The sequence below is a fragment of the Oncorhynchus nerka genome, linkage group LG20, assembly GCF_034236695.1.
Source record: "Oncorhynchus nerka isolate Pitt River linkage group LG20, Oner_Uvic_2.0, whole genome shotgun sequence".
NCBI classification, from domain to species: domain Eukaryota; kingdom Metazoa; phylum Chordata; class Actinopteri; order Salmoniformes; family Salmonidae; genus Oncorhynchus; species Oncorhynchus nerka.
The window spans coordinates 58,548,260-58,568,053 of NC_088415.1; the positions used below are offsets into that span (position 1 = coordinate 58,548,260).

At 42.1% G+C, this 19,794-nt stretch overlaps 1 protein-coding gene and 1 long non-coding RNA gene across 2 annotated transcripts; one reads left to right on the top strand and one right to left on the bottom strand.

Annotated features, from left to right (window-relative positions):
• Positions 1 to 8,541: 8,541 nt before the first annotated feature.
• Positions 8,542 to 17,264, bottom strand: LOC115102879 (uncharacterized). The gene is made up of 3 exons (XR_003859504.2): positions 17,173 to 17,264; positions 13,824 to 13,909; positions 8,542 to 10,129 (listed from the first exon to the last, which is right to left on the bottom strand). It is a non-coding gene; the product is annotated as an uncharacterized LOC115102879 (long non-coding RNA).
• Positions 17,265 to 17,277: 13 nt separating this feature from the next.
• LOC115102878 (glucose-induced degradation protein 8-B homolog) lies at positions 17,278 to 19,794 on the top strand. Its single transcript, XM_029623293.2, has 5 exons — positions 17,278 to 17,366; positions 17,911 to 18,039; positions 18,185 to 18,381; positions 18,532 to 18,729; positions 18,887 to 19,794. The coding sequence occupies exons 2-5, from the start codon at positions 17,919 to 17,921 to the stop codon at positions 19,058 to 19,060; spliced, it is 690 nt and encodes a 229-aa protein (XP_029479153.1). The 5' UTR covers positions 17,278 to 17,366; positions 17,911 to 17,918; the 3' UTR covers positions 19,061 to 19,794.

Below are 19,794 nucleotides of genomic sequence, written 5' to 3' on the forward strand. Positions count from 1 at the left end.
TTTGGAATATCAAAAAAACTGTTCATCTATGTTCGAGGTCTCTTATTCATCCACTGACGCTCTCCCCCTGGATCTTGGGCGGGTCCCAGCTGAAGTGCGGGTTCAACTGAGTCTCCTAATTTAGGTGACTCGTGCACAGTTGACCCAAATCCTCAGGAGCGGTCAGCAGGCGAAGGTCGGGATCCCCAAGAGAGCCAAGAATGTAGTGGAAATTCTAACCAATAAGGAGAGACTTTGTTATTTCTTCAAACAATCATACTTTAATATCGATGAAATGTTGCAATAATGGAGCTGGTCAACGAACCACCCGTAGGTGATTCATTGAGAGTCCAATGATACAGAAAATGCGGAGGTGTTATATAGTAGACATAACAATGCTCAGTCATGGCTGGTTCCACCCCTCCCCGGCAGATCGGGACATCACAAGCCACCTTGTTTCCTTCGTGTGGTTATGTATTTCGGATGTGGGAGTTCATAGTGCACGAACAAGTGACAACGTTAGTTCCGGTACTCTGTTCAAGCCAGCCTCTGTTAACTTCATATCTCCACACACTTTCCCTTGAAAGATGTGAGAAGAACAGTGTTGTGACGTGACTTTCATTAATGTGATGACTGTTATTTATCAAATCATTACCTACTATGTTTAAATTAATTGTTACCAGATTAAATTAATCATGTAACAATACATTCACTAGGAATGTGGGGCACCACAGAAGAAGTTGTTTAATGAGTTATCACAAATTAAACTCAAGAATGTATATACATTACCGTTCAAAAATGTGGAGTCACTTAGAAATGTCCTTGTTTTTGTCCATTAAAATAACATCAAATTGATCAGAAATACAGTGTAGACATTGTTAATGTTGTAAATGACTATTGTAGCTGGAAATGGCTGATTTTTAATGGAATATCTACATAGGAATACAAAGGCCCATTATCAGCAACCATCACTCCTGTGTTCCAATGGCACGTTGTGTTAGCTAATCCAAGGTTATCATTTTAAAATGCTAATTGATCATTAGAAAATCATTTTGCAATTATGTTAGCAGAGCTGAAAACTGTTGTCCTGCTTATTAAAGAAGCAATTAAATTGTCCTTCTTTAGACTAGTTGAGTATCTGGAGCGTCAGCAGTTGTGTGTTCGATTACAGGCTCAAAATGACCAGAAACAAAGACCTTTCTTCTGAAACTTGACAGTATATTCTTGTTTTGAGAAATGAAGGCTATTCCATTCGAGAAATTGCCAAGAAACTGAAGATCTCGTACAAACTGTCTCTAACCAGAATAGAAAGAGGAGTGGGAGGCCCCGGTGCACAACTGAGCAAGAGGACAAGTACATTAGAGTGTCTAGTTTGAGAAACAGGCCCTTCACAAGTCCTCAACTGGCAGATTCATCAAATAGTACCTGCAAAACACCAGTCTCAACGTCAACAGTGAAGAGGCGACTCCGGGATGCTGGCCTTCTAGGCAGAGTTGCAAAGAAAAATCCATATCTCAAACTGGTCAATATAAAGAAAAGATTAAGATGGGCAATAGAACTCAGACACTGGAAAGAGGAACTCTGCCTAGAATGCCAGCATCCCGGAGTTAGCTCTCCACTCTTGACGTTGAGACTGATGTTTGCCGGGGTACTATTGAATGAAGCTGCCAGTTGAAGACTTTCACCATTCACCCTCTGGTGGTTTAACCTGGTAAGATTTCTGCAAGCTGCAGACCACTACCAGAATAGACATGGGAGGTCCGGATTGTGGCTCGCAGTTCTGGACCCGTCGTCCGATTGACCACTGTAACGTGGTGTCTTGTCGATCTTTGCTGATTCTGATTTGATAAGCTACAGGTGACAGCTTCACCACAATCACGTGTGGCCCCGTTTGTCACGACGCTGGTGGGTTTGGTGTATATGTAGTACCACACCTTATCCCCGACCTCGAACACCTGGTGTGAGGCCTTTTTGTCATAATGGGTCTTGTCACCTTCCACACTTCTTTCCAACTTTCCTTGAGTGTATGCTCAAGTAGTCTGGAGGTGGGTTCGCAAGTCTGTCATATATTGATGGGCCGTGTAAGAGGTGGCTGCGGCGACATCTCCCGGTTGGTACAGGAGATGCAGTGGAAGCATCATTTGCCGACCCGTCATCATCTCGAATGGTGTTATTTCTGTAGACCTGTTGCATGTGGCTCTGATCGCCATCAGTAACCGTGGGAATTTGAGGTCCCAATCTTCGTGGTTGGCTGCCACATATTTCCTCACGATTCTGACGATTGTCTGGTTGCTTCTTTCTACCCTGCCAGAGCTCCTAGGGTGGTACGCGATGTGGAGTTTAGCTTTGACTCCCAGGAGCCGCCACAGTTCGGTCATTACTGCAGCTGAAAAATGAGTTCCTCTGTCGCTGTCCATGGTTTCTCCTGGCAGGCTGAAACAACTGAAAATGTGGTTGAGCAAAAGAATGGCCGTGGTTTCCGCTGTGTCATTGGTTGCAGGCAGGCACTTTACACGCCTTGTGAATGCGCAAGTCACTGTGAGGAGATACTTGTTGCCTCTTGCCGACCTGGCAACTGGGCTGACCCAGTCGATCTGGATCGAGCTGCATTGCAAGGGTGCTCTGTGGAGTGGCTTGAAGGGTTGAAACTGGCAGCAAACTAGACAACCCCTCACACCTCGCATATTGTGCCACGTCTTGTTCAATGTGGGCCACCTGTCGCAATGTTTCAGATGTAACCTTGACCCCCCTGGTGGCTGCATCTGGCATTGCCTTGTGCAGGAAGATGTTAAACTCTGAGGGGGAGTTCACATACCCAAATGGGCAATGATTGAACGTGAAGAGCTTGTTCGAGAAAGACAAAGCCAACTTGTGTTGTTCACGAGGGTTGACTGTCATGGTCCAGAAACCCTTCGCCACATCAACAGTGGAGAAGTACTTGGCGTTTGCCACCTTTGTCAACTCTTTGTCGAGCTGTGTCATTGGCCAACAAGAAAACGTAACCAGCTTGTTGATTTGCCTATAGTAAATGGTAAAACACCATTTAACCATTGGTTTCAAAGCAGGCCACACGGGAGCGCTGTACATACGGTTACATTCCCTGATTATCTGTTTAGCTATAAGGGAGTCGATAAGCTCTTCGAGTCGAATACGCTGCAAGCTGAATTTTGTATTGTCTCACAAATGTAGGAGCTGCTCCTGGTGGCGTAGGAATACCCACCACATGAATAGCCGTAACACCGCAATCCAGCGAGTCTGTCGACCAGATCAATTCCTGCAACTGATGTCGTTCAGTGTAAGTGACAAGTGCGTCTACCTTTGACGGACAACTAAAAAGCGTCCCTCCCTCACCAAATAGGTTAGAGAGGAAGGAAGAGGCCCAATCATGGGAACAACAAGTTCAAAATCAAGGAAGGATTAATCAATCAATGTTCCTAGCTAAGTGTGCCGAGGAATTTAAATATCTGATTGAGTCACATTCTGCACCAAGAGGTAAGTGGATCTAGCGTTTAGCTCCAACAGTGGGTTACCATTGATAGTTAGCCCCAAGTCGAATAGTCACGGAGATGGTTGGAAGAACGCAGTGGTGCCTTCCATCTGGTAGCCGGGCGCCAGGTTCAGTCTTACAGAAACCTTTCTGGTTCTTGCCGGTATCACTACGGCGGACTAAGTTAGCACTTTGCAAGCTTCAGGAATAGTCTGCTCGGATGGTTTGTGACAAGTAGTAGGTAGTGAGATGATTCCTTGGTTCCAATGCGAAGTGATAGCGCAGACACCCCTACAGCAGTCAGTGTCATCTGGGGAGTCATTCCCAGTGGGAATCTGAATTTCTTTGGAACAAGGGGGTGGCAGTTAGCCGCTTTCTAAATGTTATTGAACATTTCCAAACTGATTGCAGATTTTTCGGACCAGGTTGCCAGTATGGCAACCTCAACCATAGTGCCGTTTAGGCACAAGCCATCTATCAGTGGAGGGCGGTATGTGTCTGTTGGTGATTCACCCAAGCCACACAGGAGAACCTCCTGTCATTTGCCACAAATGGCAGACTCATGACCAAGTTCACCGGGGGTACGTCAGTTGATGACGCCAAACCCTTGTCGTTGTATAATGTACTGCAGGTAGCCTTCGATGGTGGAGTTGGCATAGTTATTTGTGACCAGACTTGGTTGGTTTTCCAATCCATCAGTGGTACCATACGGTCAACTAAATCTATCCCAATCAGCATATGCTCGGTGTCAATGCTAGTCACGTGCACAGGGTGGATAAGTGACACGCCTTTGAAGTTCAGTTTTAGTAGGAGACGCTTGGTTAGAGGTGAGGTAGCCTGTGTGAAACCTTGAAGTGTAGTGTTTGGTCCTAACCATCGTTTTGCTGGATCCACTGCCCTTTTGAGTTCATCCAGCAAATTTTGAGATTTGAGGGAAATAGTCTAACCTGAATCTATCAGTGCATCACAGGTCAAACAGTCCTCTAAGACCACGTTGAGGTATGTTGAGGTACGTGGAGGTTCGAGTTCTTTTTTCTCGTCATATCCCCAACAAAGTGGAGAGAGTTGGAAGAACATTTTTCAAGACAGATAATCCATTTCGTGACCCAGTGGAATGGGAGAGGAATCAGCTGTTGCAACGCTGCTTACCTTGTGCATCTCCACATCTGTATCAGAGTCTGTAGACAAAACACATGGTCTTGTGTCTAGATCGATCCCTGGACAGGGATTTGAGTGAGTGCGGGGGTAATGTGAACGTTGACGTCCTCGAGAATATAATTAATTTTGGCGGACTCGTTCTCTGGCAATTGTACGCCTAGTCATGGTGTCTTATCCTTGTCCTCTTCCTCAACTTTCTTCCGCTGCAGTACAACTATTATCAGAGCTTCTAGAGAGTTTCGGTTGACGTTTTTATCGTCATTGAACCCTTTGTTGCTCTTCTTATGCTTGTTACGCTTGTGCCCTGACCCTTTGTGAGGGTTAGGTCCAGGAATGTAGCGGCCAGATCGATCTCTGGGACCTGTTTTGTTGGGGACGTTCTTTATAGCTACCGTGACTGTGGTGGTTATCGGTGTGGTGGTCACGTGTGCGTCATCTTTTGCTGCTCCTGTCCCTGATGCCGCACACTCCAACTGGAGTGATTGCTCCCTCCTAAGCTTGAAAACCAAGATGTCCGGGGTCTTAGCCTGGCTCACTTTCGAAGGCTTGTGGGTGTTCATTCCTGAGCTTATTTGACATTGTTAGCCAGCGAGCTGTCGTGTTTGCGAGTCGCAGAACCACTGAATTCTATTGGCAAGTTTAGCGTAGTCATTTGCATGTGTTGCTGTTGTAGATGGATGAACCTTGTCACGTGTCTGTAGGACGTTCGATTCAACAGGTAAAGCCTGTCAGTATTCATAGTGTTGGGGTAGCCATCCAAGGCATCCTCTATGTCTGCTAAGAATGTCTCAGTGTCGTTTGGCTTACATAGCGCGGGGTCAAAGGTGCGGAAGTTTTAAATGATTTTGTCATGGCTTTTCCGCGCCAGTGTGGGGAATTTTGGGCCGAAAGGCCAAGAGGAAAAGCCAAGCTTTGGTTTTGTTGGCGAGGAGGCGCCATGTTACTATGGGCCGAATGGCAAAAAGGGAAAGACTAAGGGACCCCTAAGAGAGGTGAAGTCTAAAACATCCTGTCGTCTACATTCCTTTGTTCCTTGAGCTCCGGTTGCAAGCTAGGTTGCTTGGATGGGTAGTCCCACAATAGTGCGTGACTGTTCTGGAGTTCCTCCAAATGGTACATAAGGGTGGTATTCTGCAGTATCGCAGAGTCCACTTGGGAGCTTAGGGTATTTATATTAGTGTCACGATCGTCGTATGGAGTAGACCAAAGTGCAGCGTGGTTAGAATACATTATTCTTTATTTAATGAAGAACACGAAGAACACTTAAACAAAAACAACAAAACGAATAAGACGACCGTGACCGCTATATAAACAATGTGCTAACGTGCAACATAACATAGACATAGACAAACACCCACAAAATACCCACAGAATATGGCTGCCTAAATATGGTTCCCAATCAGAGACAACGATAGACAGCTGCCTCTAATTGAGAACCAATCTAGGCAACCATAGACATACAATTTCCCTAGAAAGGGTACAGCCCCATAAACATACAAAAAGCCCTAGACAAGGAAACACATATATCACCTATGTCACACCCTGACCTAACCAAAATAACAAGGATCCACTGTAACTTCATCTTTGTATCCTCACAGGAGTGTCATGCTAACAGGTTGAACTGTGACACTATGGTCACTCTCATGGAATCTTTGTCTCATGCCATGTGACCAAGTTCCTCAGAAGCACAGCATTGGTAGAATAGAAATGTCTTACCATTTGTTAAGCACATAGTTAACTATTAATATTAAACAAAGCAGGTAAATACGTAATTTTTCTCTCACCCCCCCAACAACAGTGTAGTGACTCCACAATAATTACCTACAGTAAATATATTTAAAAAATATATACAGAATACAAATATTCCAAAACATGCATCTGTATGGAACAAGGCAATAAGTAATATTGCAAAAAAAGAACACTTTTTGGCCAAATCCAACACATCACTGATTAACTTCACTCAATCCTTATTTTCAAGCATGGTGGTGGCTGCATCATGGTATGGGTATCCTTGACATCGGCAAAGACTGGGGAGTTTTTCAGGATGAAAAGAAATGGGATGGAGCTAAGCACAGGCAAAATCCTAGAGGAAAACCTGCTTTAGACCAGGCAGGCACTGGAAGAGGAATTCACCTTTCAGCAGGACAATAACCTACAACACGAAGCCAAATCTACATTAGAGTTGCTTACCAAGAAGACAGTGAATGTTCCTGAGTGGCCAAGTTACAGGGTTGACTTCTTCAGGATTTTGGCAATGAGGCCCTTTATCTACTTCCCCAGAGTGGATATCCTTTTTAAGTCTCTGTATCCAGTATGAATGAAGTTTGAGGTCATTTCGTGAGCCAATGCTAACTAGCGACTGAGATACCAGTCTCTTTAGCCAACATTGTACTCTTTGTCATTGCCAAAGACTGGCCTTTCTGCCATCTTCAAATATGAACATTCTATAATTAATGAGCTTGGGTCATCACTGTGTCTCTGTATCCAGTATGAATGAAGTTTGAGGTCAGCCACAAAGTCATAAACCGAGCCCAGTTCAACTATGTATCTTCTTAAAATCTGATTTGAACCCTAACCTTAACCACACTGCTAACCTTATGCCTAATCCCAACCTTATATTAAGACCAAAAATCAAATTTTTGTTCTCATGCACTTTGACAATATAGCCCATTTTGATTTTGTGTAACTAGTGGAAACCATGAGCTCGAGGAGAACAGAAGAGTTGAACCTGATTCGATAACCCTCACTGCCATCCCCAACAACAATTATGCAAATATTGGAACTATCACTTTTTTTTCTCTCTCCACAGAACACATTGGTATCCTGCTGCTACGTCTGTCAGAGGTTTCTAGCTCATTTGTAAGTTCTCAAACTAAATACACTGGACAAAAATAAACACAACATGCAACAACTTCAAAGATTTTACTGAGTTAAAGTTCATATAAGGAAATGATTCAATTAAAATAAATTAATTATGCACTAACACTGTGTTCCACATGACTGAGAATACAGATATGCATCGGTTGGTCACAGATACCTTTAAAAAAGGGGGTGTGGATCAGCAAACCAGACCACCATTTGCCTCATTCAGCACGACACATCACATTGAGTTGTCAGGCATTTGATTGTGGCCTGTGGAATGTTGTCCCACTCCTCTTCAATGGCTGTGTGAAGTGCCGCCATGGGGCACTCTGTTCACAACGTCGACATCAGCAAACCGCTCGCCCACAAGACACCATGCTCGCTGTCTGCCATCTGCCCGGTACAGTTGAAACCAGGATTGATCAGTGAAGAGCACACTTCTACAGCGTGCCAGTGGCCATTGAAGGTGAGCATTTTCCCATTGAAATCAGTTACGATGCTGAACTGCAGTCAGGTCAATTCCCCGGTGAGGATGACGAGCACGTAGATGAGCTTCCCTAAGACAGTTTCTGCATAAATTCTTTGGTTGTAAGAACTCAGTTTCATCAGCTGCCCAGGTGGCTGGTCTCAGATGATCCTACAGGCGAAGAAGGCGGATGTGGAGGTCCTGTTCTGGTCTGCAGTTGTGAGACCGGTTGGACGTACTGCCAAATTCTCTAAAACGACGTTGGAGGCTGCTTATGGTGGAGAAATTAACATAACATTATCCTGCAACAGCTCTGGTGGACATTTCTGCAGTCAGCATGACAATTGCACGCTCCCTCAAAACTTGAGACATCTGTGGCATTGTGTTGTGTGACAAAACTGCACATTTTACAGTGGCCTTTTATTGTTCCCAGCACAAGGTGTACCTGTGTAATGATCATGCCGTTTAATCAGTTTCTTGATATGCCACACGTCAGGTGGATAGATTATCTTGGCAAAGGAGAAATGCTCACTAACAGGGATGTAAATACATTTGTGCAAGAGATGAGACAAAGCTTTTTGTGCATATGTAACATTTCTGTGTTCTTTTATTTCAGTTCATAAAACATGGGACCAAAAATACATGTGTTAATACAGTACCAGTCCAAAGTCTGGACACACCTACTCATTCAAGGGTTTTTCTTTATTTTTGTACTATTTTCTACATTCCACATATGGACTCATGTAGTAATAACCAAGTGCTAAACAAGTTCAAATATATTTTATTTTTTTGATTCTTCAAAGTAGCCACCCTTTGCCTTGATGACAGCTTTGCACACTCTTGGCATTATCTCAACCAGCTTCACCTGGAATTATTTTCCAACCGTCTTGAAGGAGTTTCCACATATGCTGAGCACTTGTTGGCTGTTTTTCCTTCACTCTGTGGTCCAACTCATCCCAATTGGGTTGAGGTTGGGTGATTGTGGAGGACAGGACATCTGATGCAACACTCCATCACTCTCCTTCTTGATCAAATTAAGGCCCGATTCTCAGTCTCCTCTGAACAGTTTTTGCAACTGCGCTTAAATAAACTTTCAAAGTTCTTTAAGTGTTCCAGATTGACTGACCTTCATGTCTTAAAGTAATGATGGACTTTTGTTTCTCTTTGCTTATTTGTGCTGTTCTTGCCAGAATATGGATGTTGTCTTATGGCTATCTTCTGTATACCATCCCTACCTTGTCACAACACAACTGATTGGCTCAAATGGATTAAGGAAAGAAAGGCACACCTGTTAATTGAAATGCATTCCAGGTGACTGCCTCATGAAGCTGGTTGAGAGAATGCCAAGAGTGTGCAAAGCCATCAAGGCAAAGGGTGGCTACTTTGAAGAATCTCAAATCAAACATATAGATTTGTTTAACACTTTTTTGGTTACTACATGATTCCATGTGTGTCATTTCATCGTTTTGATGTCTTCACAATGTAGAAAATAGCACAAAAAAAGGAAAAAAAAGTGGAACGAGTAGGTGTCCAAACATTTGATTGGTACTGAAACGAATATATACATGTACATACTGCAATTCCAACCACAAAATACAACAATTTGCCTATAATTCTATTTGAGGCTCCACATATCATGGAAAATAATGTTATTGCCAACAACCAATCAGTCTCAAATCCAGCTGCATATAGAAAGTTGAGATTGGCCTTTAGGCAGTCTCTTTGGCAATGACATGGAGTGGAATATTAGCTAAAAAGACTGGGTACCAGACTAGCATTATCATGCATTGCAATTTATGCAGGGACATTTAAAGGTACAAACAATTAGAATACTTTGCATTGCGACAACACAAAAAAAAGAGCGAGAGGCTATACAGCTCCTTTATAGTTGTCTACCACATGTTTTATGCTAACTATTAACCCTATAGAAATAAAACATTTACATGTCTACGACATTTTACACATTTCAGAATTCATATCCTCATAATAGAAATGGCTTCCATTTTTCTTTTTTGAGTGTACACATTTTCTATGATCGAGGTCTTTCTTTCTTGCCCTTTGTAAAGGGCCAGTAGTGAGACATTGGCTACTTTGACCACCTTGAAGCAGACACCAGGAATATCACCATTGGAATGTCCCTTTCAACCAAATTCTGCTACCAAGACTTCATCGTTTTCCTGTTGAGAGAGGAGGAAGAGGATTTCAAAACAGTGGTTATGATGAAAAGCCTGGAAATTGTGTAGGAAGTTCAAAGGAGGAAAATCCAGGAAACAGATGGCAAACTCATAATAAACAAACACAAATCAAAAGTATATGGATGTTCTTGAGGGACTGAAAACGGCTATTTGTAGGGCCATGGATCAATGTCCAATAATGGGGGGCGTAGAGTTAAAAATAGTAGAATACACAAGGTGCAATTTCAATATGTGGATTTGCATCAACAGTTTATTTGGTTATGTCAGTCACTGAGTCCCTCAATTAGCCATGTCAGCTAACAATGTTTAGATTAGTAAATTAATCTAGCTCAATGATGTACAATATATAATATAATATGGATTGCTGTTGTTGTGTAATGGCCAATGAGAGGCTTTGAAGCCACCTGATCGGCCATATTGGCACTCCCCTGAAGCAGTCCTCCATAGGAATGAATGGAATTTTACAGTATTTCAATTCAATGTTAAGGACAAAATTATATGCATTTAAGTATTTTTTTTGTAGTGGGGACAGTAAAAATAATTAAAAGTTAATACTTTCAAAATGATATTTTAAGGAAAATGTTTTACAATATTTCTACATTTTTTGCTCAAATAATAATTAAAAAGTATGGCAAATTGTAGCAAAAAATTGTAGACAAATGCATTTCTATATTTTTTAAATAATATTTTTATTCACAATGAATGAAAGATAAAATGTAAAGACATTGTACATTTTCCTCTTTTTGTCCCCTTTGACCTCCCCCAGAATGCTTCCAAACACATTTACAAAGAAAGGCAAAGTCATTGGGTTACATATCAGAAAACAAAAGTGTACAACAATGTTACTTCAATACAAACAAAAATGTAATAGCCTAACAATTTCAGGTGATTAGGTGATCCTATGGGCCTACAGCAGTAATCTGAAGGGGTGGGGCCAGGAGCACTAATCTGGAGGAAGTGTTTAGAGCTGTTAAATGTAGAGCTGTTCCAAACAGGATATCATCGGGTCCCCTGTGGAATAAAATGATTTGTTTGACCCTCAAATAGTAAACTTCATTTTTTCTAATTTTAGGAACAGCATCAGATCTTTGTGCCAAAGAGAGGCTAAGGGAGGATTGATAGATTTCCAATCCAATGAAATCCTTCGGGGGGGCTAACAGGCAGGCAAAGGCAATGGCATCCAGCTGTCTATTGGTAAGAGAAAAGTTGTTGATTGATACTCCACACATTTCTGCACTAGGCTGCAACTTCATATCAAATGCTTCAGAAAGGGTTTTAAATATAGTGGACCAATAACCTGCCAGACAGGGACAGGATCAGAACATGTGGGTCAGGTCTGTCAATGGGCCTTTACACCTGTCACATGTACCATCAATATTTGGGTAGAATTTGGATGATCTGGCCTTGCTGAAATGGATACGGTACCTTAAACTGTATATGGCTGAGCCGGGCACAAGAGGAGCTTCCATTTAGTAAGGCACCATTCCAGACTTCATCAGAGATCCCTCCACCACGTTCCCTTTCCCACTCAGATCAGATTTCATTGGGTGACGGGTTATCAAGGGACATGATTATCTAAAAAAATATGGGATATGAATCCCTTTATTTGAAAAGATGTTTTCAAAAGAGCATCCAGGCCCGATCTGGGTGATATAATTGAAAAGGTTGGGCTTTGAGTGGAAATAAACTGGCGGATTTGTAAATACCTAAACAAACTTGAATGATGTAGATTCAATTTGATAGAAAGGTCTTCAAATTTGGCAAACGTGCCATCAATATAAAGGTCATGAAACTTAGCGAGGCCATTCCTCTGTCACAGCCTGAAAGCTGAATCCAGTTTGCTTGGAAGGAAGAGGTGATTATTACATATAGGACCTTGACTAGAGAAATCACAGAATTTAAAATGTAGATGGAATTGAGTACATATTTTAGAGTATTGACAACAATTGGATTGGATGTGTAGCGCGAAGCTGAAAGAGGGAGATTGGAGGTGACTAAGGCTGATAAAGAGGAAGAGAAACAGGATTTGGCTTCTGTTTGACACCAGTCAGTTTCAGTTTCACCGTGCGCTGCCACTTTAAGAGCGCATGAGCAGTAAGGAAGGAGGAAATAAAGAGAGCTTGTTCAGCTCTTTGGGGAGGGGCTCTTGGGTGGCGCGACAGTTTGATTGTGTGCTGCAAAAATTTTGTTTATAAAGTATTTAACTCAATCATCGGTGTGATCGCTCTAGGTCGTGGTTGTTTTCGTTTGGGACCGCGCCCGTTATGGTTCGCATAGATTAGTAGCAACATTGTTGCGAAGCTTTAACATACAAACCAACGGACAGTCAAGACTGTACACCGGCATGCCTGAAGACCACAGCTAAGATCTCTTTTTCTCTCTATCGTTCCAGGGCTTTACCCTGCAACAGACTCTATTTTTCCAATGCACTTCCCATTGAAGTTCATTAGAGCTGGACTATTGCCCTGCCAGAAGTATTTGGGTGGACATTTTAGTTAAAAGGGAGGTTGCTTGCAAGTTGTGTATTGTTATGTGAACTGTATTGAGGTGAGGGGTACTAATGACATGTGGCCGAGAAGACTGTGGACATTTTTAAGGCCTTTGTTGTGTCTATGAACATCCCCACATTCATACCCTCTGCACTCCTCCACTGGAAGATAATACAGATGATTGCAAATCCTCTGATGACTGGGTTCGTTCTTGTATGAAGTTGCTGTTAAATTGCTCTGCCATTATTAGTATTATTGTATGAGGTATTCGTGTTTGGGTTACCCCTGTGCTGTGATGTGGGTTTTATATGGTGTGTATTATCTTTTCTCTCCACTGGCTATCTGGTAAACCGGCTACACTCTAGGCAGTCTCTTCTGCTGATGTGTGTGGGTCTGGTAGTGGTACTCTCTCTATTCTACTCTTCCTTTCGGCATGGTTAATACCTGCCTGGCACCCGAACAAAATCTTTCTTTACCGTTTGTTGATCAGGGGAGTAAAGTTCTCATCATGGAGGGAAGACAGGGTACGAGGGATATTGATCCCTAAATATTTACAGCCAGACTTGGACATAGGAAATGGAATAGTATCCCGTGGCGTTTAATGCTAATTCATTAATAGGAAAACTAACTTTGAGGTTTAATTTATAACCCGAAAACACACCAAACCTAAGCAGTACGTCCACTACCTCAGGGACACACGCTTCAGGGTCATATATATATATATAAAAGCAAGTCAAGAGAAAATCTGGAGTTCTGGAGGACTCCAGGATTCACCTGCATTTTACAGTATATTGAAAGTATTTTTTCTTCTTCAATAGGATGGATCAGGGGTGTGCAACTATAGCTTTCCTTCACAGAAAATACATTAGTGCAACACATTTGGCAGAAAATAGCTTATTTTTCATCCAATGACAACAGTCCAATGGTGTGTGGCTTGCACTCACAAGTAAATGAGCTTAAAGTAAAATAATCTAGGTATTTTTTGCAAAAACAATCCATGGCCATCATACTTCTAATGTTTATCATAGAAAGAATGCACCCAGCTACATTTCCTAATGTTTTGCCTGAAGTCAATATTGCATTTTACCAGATACACCTGAGAAAGTACAAGAGAAAAGTAGCTTCAGTCAGAGCTCTGTCTGCTGATGGATGAGAAATAATCTCTGTACCCCCACACATACAATTACCTGTAAGGTCCCTCAGTCGTACAGTGAATTTCAAACACAGATTCAACCAAAGACCAGGAGGTTTCCCACTGCCTCACAAAGGACACCTATTGGTAGATGGGTAAGAAAAGAAAAAGCAGACATTGAATATCCCTTTGAGGATGGTCAAGTTATTAATTACACTTTGGATGGTGTATCAATACACCCAGTCACTACAAAGATACAGGCTTCCTTCCTAACTCAGTTGGTGGAAAGGAAGGAAACCACTCAGGGATTTTACCATGAGGTCAATGGTGACTTTAAAACAGTTACAGAGTTTAATGGCTGTGATCGGAGAAAACTGAGGATGGATGAACAACATTGTAGTTTCTGCACAATTACTAACCTAAATGACAGTGAAAAGAAGGATGCTTGTACAGAATACAAATATGACAAAAAATGCTTCCTGTTTGCAATAAGGCACTAAAGTCAAACTGCAAAAAATATATGGCAAAGACATGTACTTTTTGTCCGGAGTACAAAGTGTTACGTTTGGGGCAAACGCACTACCGTAAGTAACTCTTCATATTTTCAGGCATTGGTGGTGGCTGAATCATGTTATGGGTATGCCTGTCATCGGCAAGAACAAGGAAGTTTTTTTAGGATAAAAATAAATTAAATAGAGCTAAGCATACTCAAAATCCGACAAGGTCCAATATACACGGCAGTTGCTTACCAAGAAGATAGTGAATGTTCCTGAGTGGCAGAGTTACCGTTTTGACAACAGGCTGAAAATCTATGGGAAGACTTGAAAATTACTGTCTAGCAATGATCAACAACCAACTTGACAGAGCTCGAAGAATTTTAAAAGAATAAATGTGCAAATGTTGTACAATCTAGGTGTGTAAAGCACTAAGACTTACCCTGAACGACTCACAGCTTGTAAATCACTGCCAATTGTGATTCTAACATGTATTGACTCATGGGTGTGAAAATGTAAATGAGATAGTATTTTTGTATTTCATTTTCAATAAGTTTGCTAAAATATATAAAGACTGTTTCATTTAGTCATTATGGGGTATATAGATGGGTTATAAAATTGTATTTAGTCCATTTTTAATTTGGCAGTAGCACAACTAGGGCTGTCTGACAAAAAAATAAAAATATTTGACGACCAAGAATCGTTTGTTCTTTCGGCCAAACGTGTTTTTTTCCATATATTGACACACCCTATGTGTTTTAATCAAATCAACTAAACTCAGCAAAAAAAATAAATGTCCTCTAACTGTCAACTGCGTTTATCTTCAGCAAACTTAACACGTGTAAAAATGTGTATGAACATAACAAGACTCAACAACTGAGACATAAACTAAACAAGTTCCACAGACATGGTACGGCACCTGCACCGCCCGCAACCGCTGGGCTCTCCAGAGTGTGGTTTGGTTTGTCCAACGCATCATCGGGGGCAACTTGAGGAAGTACAGTTCCCGCGCAGCCCAGTCAAAACTGTTCGCTGCTCTGGCCCCCCAATGGTGGAACAAACTCCCTCACGACGCCAGGACAGCGGAGTCAATCACCACCTTCCGGAGACACCTGAAACCCCACCTCTTTCAGGAATACCTAGGATAGGATAAAGTAATCCTTCTCACCCCCCCCCTTAAAAGATTTAGATGCACTATTGTAAAGTGGCTGTTCCACTGGATGTCTTAAGGTGAACGCACCAATTTGTAAGTCGCTCTGGATAAGAGCGTCTGCTAAATGACTTAAATGTAAATGTAAACTACCTGCCCTCCAGGACACCTAAAGCATCTGATGTCACAGGAAGGCCAAAAAGATCATCAAGGACAACAACCACCGGCGCCACTGCCTGTTCACCCCGCTACCATCCAGAAGGCGAGGTCAGTTCAGGTGCATCAAAGCTGGGATCGAGAGACTGAAAAACTGCTTTATCTCAAGGCCATCAGACTGTTAAACAGCCATCTAACACAGAGAGGCTGCTGCCAACACACAGACTTGAAATCCCTGGCCACTTTAATAAATGGAACACTAGTCACTAATAATGTTGACATATTTTGCATTACTCATCTCATATGTATTGTAATGACCGGACTATATCATAAAGGAACAATTGTCCAGACAGAGGATTGAGTTAATGAATTGACGGTTTATTAAATCAACTTTACACAGGCTACTGTTTGGCCGTAGCCAACGCCAAATAAATGAAAGATACCCCACAAGCCAACCGTGACCTTCTCTTGTGAAGCCCAGACGTAAGAGAGAGAACAAAGGCTAAACCTGGTCTTAACTTCCAATGCTCCATCCCCCTGCCCAACCCCCCTCCACGCCACCAACCGCCAGGATGCCCGGCATCAGAACATTCCCATGATTGGCAGATAGCAGGTTGATTGGCCTGTCGGACCCCGCGAACACTGGGTACTGGTAAGTACAACACAACCACCTACTTGCCTAACACATAACACACAGCTGTCTGTGCGGGTCGCTACAGTATATACTGTATTCTATTGTATCTTAATCTATGCCGCTCTGACATTCAGCATCCATATATTTATATATTTTTAATTCCATTCCTTTACTTAGATTTGTGTGTATTGTGTTTATTGTCGTGACATTGTTAGATATTACTTGTCAGATATTAATGCACTGTTGGAGCTAGAAACACAAGCATCTTGCTACATCCGCAATAACATCTGCTAAACACGGGTATGTGACCAATCTCATTTTACATTTTTTATTTGACACCAGCAACATTTCAGTCGCACCTTGCGCCACACACTTGTCTGTACATCAAGCATGTAAAACTATTTGCTTACCCGGTCTATAGCAAGCTGTGCCACACTGATTGGTGGAGTAATTTAATGAGCTAAATGTAAACACAATGTTGATTTCACAGGTTAAAAAAGGAATGATATAAACTGCGTTTTTGGTGGGGTTGAACCGGTTCAGAACTTTATTTTGCTTGTCCGAAACAGAACAATAAGTGGTTCTGTTCAGATCGAAACGATTGGAAAATAAATTCGTGAGCATTTTGTATAAGCTAACCTGTAACGGAAACATCTGGCGTACAATCTGTAGTTACATGGAACAACTATTGGTCTGGGAATGTGAGGGCTGCATGATTATTATCTGGCGTGCTCACAGCATCACATAGGTGTGGAGGGAAATAAGCTGTCAAGAAGAGAGGACAGCAGCCAAACGAACACCTTACAACAAAATCATGTATCCTACATGGACACTGAAAGAGAGCTTTGGTAAACTGACATATCGCTAACCCACTAGCATTCTCATATAATACATTTATTTCCAAGCATTAGCAGGTTTTTGCATGTTTGATCAATGAAATAAATACATTCTAATGTGATTTTGAACTCACCCATTGCGCCTGCTTCCGTACACACACACGAAAAAAACCACACGGAGGATTCTTATCACATGACCTACGCAGTCCGTACCAATAATTTGGGGGAATCAATGAAATCCCAGGTTCATGGGCTTTATGACGAAGTCTCGCGAGTTTTCCCGTGTGATCTTGATTGCTGTCGCTGAAGAGTAGGAGGAAAATATCAGGTACAGTATTTAAAACAATATATTTTCTTTACCAAAACATAGTTGACTCCTACAAATATATATTCGCGTTCCTAAACTGACCCTGTGCTTATTTATGTCTGATAGAAATTCATTGAGGCCAAATAGATGGCGTTGTTCTGCTTGATAGCGGCCAGGCTTCAATGTTGTGGTTGTCGTCGAAGGCCGCAGTATTACGTTTCCGGCTTATACCAAAAGGACAGTCACTCAGTTCCCAAACTTTATTTACGAATACGTTACTGACGTTAAAATGACGTCCATGGCAATCTCATACAACAATTTTACAACATTGCAGTTATTCTATTTTAACCTGGCTTCTATGTGCTATGATACATTTAACCGGCCGTCATTGTAAATAATAATTTGTTCTTAACTGACTTGCCTAGTTAAATAAATAAAATAACCTAAATAACTCACTGTAACGTTACAGTACAGCAGTACACCCACTAACTGCAACGTTAAACATTGAGCCTTAGTTTTATTAGTGAAATGGCAATGATCATCAGAAAAAAACATGTTTTTGCAGAACAATTCATGATGAGTTATGCTGAAAAGCCGGAGGAGATAACGAGAGAGGAGTGGATGGAAAAGCTCAACAATGTCCACATTCAGAGAGCCGACATGAACAGGCTCATCATGAACTACTTGGTGACAGGTACAGTAAAACACACACATACCATGAACTACCTGGTGACCGGTACAGTAAACCATGCACACACACAAACATAGGCATACCAAGAAATACCAGGTGCACAAAAAGGTTCTCTAAACAGATAATTGTATGTCTTAAATATCAACAGAGGGGTTTAAGGAGGCAGCTGAGAAGTTCCGTATGGAGTCTGGAATTGAGCCCAGTGTGGACCTGGATTCTCTGGATGAGAGGATAAAGATCCGGGAGATGATCCTGAAGGGACAGATACAGGAGGCTATTGCACTCATCAACAGCCTGCACCCAGAACTGCTCGACACAAACCGCTACCTGTACTTTCACCTACAGGTAAAAAGCAAATGGCCTCTCCCTTTATTCTTCTGGCACTCTTATGTGCAGTGTTCCCTTTATTCCATGCAATCTGTTCCTCTCACTATCCTTTTCTTTTGTCCATCCCCCACTCTGACCGTTCCCTCATACTGATCTGCCCCTCTGCAGCAGCAGCACCTGATTGAGCTGATCCGTCTGAGGGAGACTGAGGCAGCACTAGAGTTTGCTCAGTCCCAGCTGGCCGAGCAGGGGGAGGAGAGCAGAGAGTGTCTGACAGAGATGGAGAGAACCCTGGCCCTGCTGGCCTTCGACAACCCTGAGGAGTCGCCCTTCGGAGACCTCCTCAACACGATGCAGAGGCAGAAGGTGAGGCTTTAATGTCTCATCATAATCTAGAAATAGATAACTTATTGCTTTGTAATTGTACGTTTCTACTATTTAATTTTATTTCTTCAGTATTTTAACTTTTGATTACATTATTGCTGATTTCATGTTCTTCTTGTCCACTGTGTGCTTCCTGAAGGTATGGAGTGAAGTGAACCAGTCTGTGCTGGACTACGAGAACAGAGAGTCAACGCCCAAACTGGCCAAGCTCCTCAAACTGCTCCTGTGGGCTCAGAACGAACTTGACCAAAAGAAAGTCAAGTACCCCAAAATGACAGACCTCAGCAAGGGCACGATCGAGGACCCAAAGTGACTGCACACCAGGCTATGTGCCGTGGGAAACTAAATGGACTCACCTACTCCCCTCCTATCTATTTATGCTCCGACACAGACTGACTCATACTACTTTTTTCTTTTTTTGTGTGGGTTGCTTTTTGGGAGACTTTGATAACATGGACTGTGCAAACTGGATGGTTTGTATTTTTAAAGTGACTTTCTGACTGAAACTTCAACATCTGAAATATAAACCCTTGTATTTTAATGAAGTAAAATTAGACTTGTTTCATGTCTCTGATAGATGGTTACATATTTCACAGTTTCACTATTTTTTTCTGTCTACTGGCAGGGAAAGTTAGCAATCTTTGCACATGGAGGGTGTGTTTAAAGCCTAAATTAGGCTCTCGGGACTATAATGTGTCAACCTAGAAGAGGAATGAAGGTGTGGTGTTTGGGTAGAACGATTGGTTCCCATTGCTGTGGTCCACTGTCAACATTGTTTTATTTTTCTGAACAAAAACATGCACATTTGAGTTGAATGCTATAGGATAGGGGCCAAAGCTTCTGGGTACTGATGGTGAATGCTTCTGAGCTGCCAATGCCCTGTATCTTTGTCAGAGTTTTATTGCAACTTTTGTTTTCATCCTGTGTTATCTTGAACAAACAAGACAATAATGTGAATACATACAGAGACATCCACTCAGTTCACGGTGGCTGTTTTGCAACCGGATTATTTACATGTATGGAATAAAATACTCTTTTGGAACACTT